Genomic DNA, 7,775 nt, shown 5'->3' with positions numbered 1-7,775 from the left:
ATGCAGCTGACTGATATGGCCAGTGCATCATCTCCCTTGTAACAATGTACTTCTTTTAGCCATTTGCGTTTGGGCTCTACTATCCTGGCCTTCACTTTCATGCACGCACCTCATAATAAAAGCTAGGTCACCAGGACAACTGAAAGAGATTGCGACAGAATCTCAAAAACAGCACACACCTTGCTGATGAGCAAAAGCACAGCAGCCAGGGGGAATGTGAGTGGTGCAGCAATCTGCACTGTGATCATCAGTGAGTAGGCTGGGACAGCGTACATGCACTGTTACATGCTTCTGCCTTTCTGCTACTCTTTACTAACTACTCAAATAAATTTACCAGGCAGATGAATGAGTGATACTGATCCAAATGTGAAAGGTAGTAAAAAGAAAATCATTAGGAGTGAAGCATAATTGTCATAAGACAAATATGATTTTTAGCAGGCAGTCACATTGTAAAATAAAAATTCATAACAAAAAAATACACCATAAACATAATTTCTTGGAATGTCCCAAATTTAAAACAAATGAAATCACAAACATCCTTAACAGGTGAGCCAGGGTTTCGCCCAGAAGGAAGACCACTTACAATTACATGAACATAAAACAGGAAGGACTTATCATTTTATAAAAGCAGGTCGAAATATTGCGTAGCATAAACAGGGCAAAGAATGCAGTTTACACATTTCAACCCTAACCCCATTATGATTAAAAATGAGGCTATATATTTTAGATCAATGTAAAGATAATTGGCAAAAGAAACTTGCATACCTGTTTTACTGTCAGTAACAGACATTTTGAAGAAACAAAGCATTCTAGGGTCCAAATCTAGGTGGTTTAATCCTAAATTTAAATTAAACAATACGTTTGACATTGAGTTAGCCAAGAGAACAAACATTAGTTGCCAAAAAGTGATGTAGCACAGTAAATAAGATGAGCGGATCCTGACAATCATACTTAGCAACATCTTTCATCCTCCTTCGATATAAACATTGAGATCTTTGGCATGATCCTCTGTGAGATAGGTTAGATATAAATTCAATATTTAATGCAGATACCTCTTCCAGCTTGCTTAACATTTCTATGGCTATCACTGTACCATGTCAACTAACAAGGATACCGTTTATACGGAAAAGTAGGAACAAACAATTGAAAACGGGATGTACAGCGAAAATGGAATATTTCCTCTGGCATTTGCATAACTTTCAGCGCAAGAGCACTACAAATATGAGCGCAATCTTCCACCCACAAATACCCACACATTACTTAGATGTCACCTTTCAGATGAAGTACTTTTTCATATTTTGGCTTTGTCTCCCGTTTCTCTTTAAATATCCGTTTTTCCCGATGCTGCTGTCTAATATGTCATATTTTAGAGTAGCATACTTTCGGTAAAGGATTTCAAGTAACATGGACAGGCCTTGATTTCCAATGCGGTGCTATGTTATCTTTGATATCTTCAAGCTACGACTGAAGTGGTCATCCACATTAAAGATATTGCCCATTATAAGATCTGCTGTTTTTCCAAATACAAGCCCCTCCTCCATCCTTGTTTTGCATACTTCTCTTTCTTACTGGTTCCCCTTGTAGACCAAGATAACTCTATAATGTGTTAAAGAGCATGGTCAGCTTTAAAGTTAATTTAATCTATTGTACTATTGCCAATGCTCCACCTAGTTGTGAGAGAATCACAGCAATAAACTAATGTATCCATATTCCATCACATAACTTAAGACACAGATATTGATACAAGTATATTATTTGTGTTCTGTTATATTGCTTTTCATTTGGAAGTACTGATCCTGAAACGTTTATTGTGCCTCTCAAATATTTCTAAAAAAATGCCTGAATGAAATGAGTAAAAGCATGTAAGTGAAAGTTTATCTACGTTTGAGTTCCTTCACATAATATTAATTCATGAATGCATTGATCTCCTATGATTGACTCCTGGGTGCTATCTATGTGAGGGTGAGAAAGGATTTTACAACCCCGTATGGTTTCAGTGAAGGAGCTTTTTGTCGAGAAAGAAAAGTTTTATCTTCAAATGGCGAGAAAAACTACTGAAAAGTAGCCAGCTTCAGAGATCTGTGTCTAGCAGAAATTTATGTTTGACACAGCAGGGATGACTTGATCTTTAATCCATGTGAGGTTGATACAAAAATGAGTGCTTGCAAATTGGATACGAATAATGAATGGTATTTAAATGTCAAGAAACAATTCAATTAGTGCTGGGCACTATATGAGGATCTAATACAAATGATAGAAAAACAGGTTTAAAAAAGAAATGTCAGACAAGCTCATTTTATAAATTCAAGCCACACAAAATGACATTTATAAAGCATACAATACTGGTAGATTTCATGGAGAATTGTGCATGCTTACAATGACTGTAATCAACCTGCTCCTGTGTCAGCATCTTATAGGAAAATAGTCTTCATTGCAAGTAGTAGAATATTGTTTCCTTTTAACTTTCAATGTCCAGTGCACAGTTGTCAGCCCTGTAGTTTTGTTGTGACTTTTCACTACAGAGATTGCCATGAACTAAGAAGAGTAAGCAAGGATGTTATCAATTCTGAAGGTGCAGCACTGTTTCAATCATGAATACCAAATCTTGGCACCATCTGTTTGCATGGCGATATGTGGTTAAGACGTTTTACAATGAGTCCCACCGCATGAAGTTACTCGGCTCAGTGTTGCATGTGGGAGCAGTATTTATCGCCTCGTCCTTTATTGGAAGATCATTATTCATGTGTGTTCTCTGGTGTCTAATGAGGCCTTCTCGCCGACTGAAACGTTTGGAACATTTAGCACACTGGAAAGGCCTTTCTCCTGTATGTGTTTTATAATGTCTATGAAGACTTTCCTTCCAACTGAACCTTTTCTTACATTTGGCACACTGAAAGGGCCTCTCACCTAAATGTGTCCTCTGGTGTCCTAGAAGACGATGCTTTTGACTAAAGCTTTTCTCACATTCATTGCAACGATAAGGTCTCTTTCTATAATGCGTTCTCTCATGACAAATGAGCTGCTCCTTCTGACTGAAGCTTTTATCACATTCCTTGCACTGATAGTAACTTTCTTCAAGTGACAATTCGGCATGCATTCTGTCATGTTCAGAATAACTGGTGTTCTGCATGAAATCGTTCTCGCATTCAGGCAATGTAAGTGCTCCCCAGCTCTTCTGTGCGTTTCCATGAGTTAGAAAGACTTGGGAATTCCATAAATTATTTTCACTTTCATTATGTTTCTTGGATAACTGTCCTTCATTGGGTCCTTGATGAAAGGTGGAATGTGTTCTGGTAACAAAATCTATTTCAGCTGCGTTAACATTTTCACTTTTTATCCCAAGATTGCTCTTTGCCAACTGCTGAATTCCTGAGTCCATATCGTTCATAAAAGTTTGGACCACTTTCACGTTATTCGTTTCTGATGAAGCTTTTTGTGGCATGCTGTTTTCAATATACTTGATAAAATCTCCAACCTTGCTTTTTCTTTTCATGTTTCCATCACCTGTGGTATTAAAAAGAGAGTCAAAGTATTAGTTTGGTTTCTCAAAGCAATGAAGTCGAACAATAGAACTTAATAGTTTACTGTACAAAAGAGATAACTAAAAATGTAGCAACGAATAATGCTACATTGTATATCACAGTACTGACTGCAAACACACCTTCAAAGTGGTCATATGTTTTAGGATGTTCCAAGCAGGGCCATGGTGTGAATTTCCTTAAAGTCAAGCAAGCCACACAAACTCTGAAATGCACTTAACAAAATCACCCAATAATACTATTAAACATTCTATCAATATAGACTTTATTCGGATCAGAGCCATAAAAGCAATCTATCAAGGAAAAGAGACATTTTTAGAATGGCAACTTTATAAAACATGTTCTAAAAAGCAAGATTATTATTATTATTCTTTATTTGTTTAGTTTCAAAGAAACTTTACAAAACCCTAAAAACACTGTATATCTAAAGCATTATTCCATTAAAACATACACAATATACACATCGTATACATTTTACCAATAAATAAATACCGTATAAATATTCATCAAGAGCAGATTATTTTAAATTGACAACATTTCATTCTGACAGTTGGTTCTTATTACAATGCCTTAATACGGATAGCCAAAAAGTTCACATTGCCATGTACCAGCTGTGGTTAATTATTAAAAAACGCCTAGACTGTCTAGGCGTTTTTTAATAATTAACCACAGCTGGTACATGGCAATGTGAACTTTTTGGCTATCCGTATTAAGGCAATTGGCCCAGAAGTGGTCACTCTTAATATATTCATAATCATATACAAATGGTCCCAACAAATTAATATATTCTGGGCCCAATGTCTTACATTCAGTAGAAATGTGTTTAGCTGTCTCAGGGTATGTAGTATTCTGACACATATGACAATATCTGTCCTTTTTAGGGAGTCCCAGCTGTGGTCCTATTAAGGTAAGTATTTGTAGCTGATTTATCTTCAGCCTTAACCCAAATGCCTGCATTCCCATATTTGGACATTGTCTAAGATAGGCTTGGGGCTGAAGATAACTAAAGCAAGATTATAAAATACTAGCAGGTGTACCCAGCGTTGCCCGTGTCCTGATCGAGTGGTGTCTCATGTGCCCTGCAGGATGTTTCTCTTGTAGGCAAGTCTTGCTTCAATTTGCTCTGGCATCTCATTTGCCCTGGAGAAAGCTGCTCTTGTCCTCAGGTTGGCAAGTCGTGCTGCAGTTTGTTGTTTTGTTTCAGAAGCTCTTGATATCGATTTTCGCTTTGTATCAGATGGAGCTTTTCCAAGTGATGTTCGGTTTTTGTGCGGCATGTTTCAGTCACTCAATGGCTTCAGCACATTTGAGAAAATGTTCAAGAAAGATTGATTGATTTTGCTCTCTTCTCGTGATTGAACTTAAGTGAACTGTAACCTTGCCATTCCCCATACTTGGAGTGGCAGGATTAAAAAAATATATATATTTTTATCACGCCACTCCAAATACAACCTACCCTTCTCCTTCTGGACCGGTGCCTGCCCTCTCTCATAAACTTCCTCTTCATTAACCTTTCCACCACCACCAATGGGAGTACCACACCCCTGTATCCCTCCTCAGAAAACTTTCAAAGGTGGTAATCAGCTTCACTTAGCTACTTTGAACACTTGCTCTACTGTCAATCACTGCTCTGACATCAGTCTCCTTCTGGAAGACCTTGACATCCTCGCTCTTACTGAGACGTGGTTCAATGCCAGCTCTGTCACTGTTCTTGACACTCTCCTTCCTGAGGTCTACAAACTCCTCTCCAAACCTAGGCCCAACCGGCCTGGAAGTGGAGTGGCCCTGATTTTCCCTGAGTGGGTCCCTGCTTCTATCATACCTACTCAATCCTACAGCTCTTTTGAATGTCTCGCCATATGCTTGTGGTCTTACCAACTCTCTTCACTCACCCTCGCTACCATCTACTGGCCCCCTGGCCCTATCCCTCTCTTCCTCTCTGAATGGGACAATCTCACCTCCTCACTCCTGACCTTTACCTCCAAATTCCTCCTCCTCAGGGACAGCAACATCCACCTCGACTCTCCTGAATCAGCCACTTCATGGTTCTGTGACCTCTGTGACTCTCTCCCTCTCACTTACTATTCATCCTTCCGGTCTGACCCACTAAGCCGGACACACTCTGGATGCCTTCATTTCTGGTGACATCCCCATCTCTAATTCGGTCACTACTCCCCTCTCCTGGTCCGACCACTCCCTCTTCTCCTCCCTTTTGGGGCTCCTTGGCCCACTGTCCGAGCCGCTTCATGCACCGCCAGCATCCTTTGCCGTCATTCAAATGAAGAAATGAATTGAATTGATATTTTATTTCTGTCACGCTCGTACACAAGTGTTTCAGAGCACGACAAGGCAAGGGAGGGGAACAGGGAAGACCAAAACAACGATCTTACTAGGCCCAGTGACATTTAGAATGCGCAAGTGAATGGGAGAGTGGGAGGGGAAAAGTGCATGGAAGGGGGGGAGAAGTGGAAAGTGCAGAGCAAAGGAGAAACAGATAAATAATAATAAATAATAAAGGCAACAAACTGTGATAGTGCAGCCAGCAAGTGGCAAGTGCTGGGTTTAAGACAGAAGACAGGGTAGGTCTGATAAGTGCAGGAAGAAAAGGGGGCTAGGGGGGACTGTATGGGTACAGATACAGACTCCAGAGCAAGGGGTGGCCCAGAGGCAGTGCGCGAGGGTGGCCGGGTGAGCAGGTACCTGGGCCTGGAGGACAGAGGGTGGCCAGGTGCACGATGCCAAGAGAGAACAGATCAGCAGGGGAGAGGGGGAGCAAAGGCAGAAGCAAAGAGGACGGTCTTGAGGTGCTTCCGGAACCAGAGATGGTTCTCCACAGGTTTTAGAGTGGCAGGGAGGCTGTTCCAGAGGGAGGCCCCAGCCAAAGATAGATCTACCCCAGCTTGTTTTTTTTGAAAAACGACTGACCCTGAGGGAGTTAGAGGTGTAGGTAGAGGAGCGAAGAGCTTGAGAGGGAAGGTATTTGCGGAGGGATAGCTGAAGGTATTTTGGACCCAGGCCCCAGAAAGCCTTGTGGACAATGCAGAGGGTTTTGAACTTAATCCTTGCATCCACTGGGAGCCAATGGAGAGATTTCAGAGCTGGAGAGATACAATCCCAGGGCTTGAGGCCAAGGACAAGTCTCGCAGTCCTGTTCTGGATTAGTTTAGTTTAGTTTATTTATTTATAGAGCGCACCGAGCCCTTAGGCAACTGGGAGCTGATCTTGCATGTTACAGAAAGTACAGGCATGTTATGAGAACCAATAAGATACAACATTTACAAATATACATTATGTGAACGTATGGTGGTTCAAATGTAGGTATATACATCAAATTTACACAGTACACAATATTTACCAAAGTGACACAGTTAAACAAATGGGTTGGAGTCTTGCTCTTGGAGTCATGCTTTGGCCTTTTTCCAGAATAGGTGGTAGGAAGGTTCCTCTCTTAGGGAGAGAGGGAGGGCATTCCAGTTTCTAGCCGCGAGGACAGGTAAGCTAATCCCGGCTGCTCGTTGTTGCTTAAATCTAGGTATGTTGACGCAGTGCCTCATAGCAGCTCTGGTAGGCCGTGTTGTAGTGTGTTGTGAGATGGTATTGGATGGGTAAATGGGAGCTTGGTTGGAGAGGCATTTATGAGTGAGGGACAATGTTTTGTATGCTATTCTTTGATTGATGTTAAGCCCTTTTAATGTGAGCCTGGTTTCTGAGATATGAAGATTCCTTGGCATATTTAAAGCTGCTTGGGTGGCGTTATTTTGCATAACTTGCATTTTGTTGAGGTTTTGCTGTGAAGTGCCAAGATAGAGTGCGTTAGAATAATCGAGCTTAGAGAGTACTAAGGCTCTAGCTATTGTGATGCAATTGGCTGTGGTCAGGTAGGGTCGGAAGGCCGTGATAAGCTTACAGGTGTAGGCGGTAAAGGAGGCCATGGCATTAGTTTGTCTGGTTAGTGTAAATGCTGAGTCGATATAGATTCCTAGTGTTTTCACCACATTAGCGACTTTAATTATGTTGCCGTCAATGTTGAATGAGGTGAATAACGCGTCCAGTTTGTTCAGGTTGGTGGGCAAGCCCAGGAGGAGCAGCTCTGTCTTATTGTCGTTAAGATAGAGCCCGTGCTTCGCCATCCAGACTTGTATGATATTGATGTTCGTTATGCTCCCTGTTTTAGATAATTGATATTAAAACAGTCTTCCTTTTGCCAACTACCGAGCCTTTTCGATTATTAATGTA

At 40.9% G+C, this 7,775-nt stretch overlaps 1 protein-coding gene across 4 annotated transcripts in view; it reads right to left on the bottom strand.

Annotated features, from left to right (window-relative positions):
• Positions 1-492: 492 nt before the first annotated feature.
• Positions 493-7,775, bottom strand: part of LOC138488180 (zinc finger protein ZFP2-like) — a 289,886-nt gene continuing 282,603 nt past the window's right edge. For all 4 annotated transcript variants that reach the window (XM_069614980.1, XM_069614978.1, XM_069614979.1 and 1 more), the window contains one exon: positions 493-3,504. In XM_069614980.1, the coding sequence (XP_069471081.1) occupies positions 2,648-3,504 (857 nt within the window). In that variant the 3' untranslated portion in view covers positions 493-2,647. The remainder of the gene's footprint in view (positions 3,505-7,775) is intronic.

Source organism: Ambystoma mexicanum, chromosome 9 (genome assembly GCF_040938575.1).
Source record: "Ambystoma mexicanum isolate Mex_15411 chromosome 9, UKY_AmexF1_1, whole genome shotgun sequence".
Taxonomy (NCBI): Eukaryota; Metazoa; Chordata; class Amphibia; order Caudata; family Ambystomatidae; genus Ambystoma; species Ambystoma mexicanum.
This window is presented reverse-complemented; position numbering and strand designations above follow the sequence as displayed.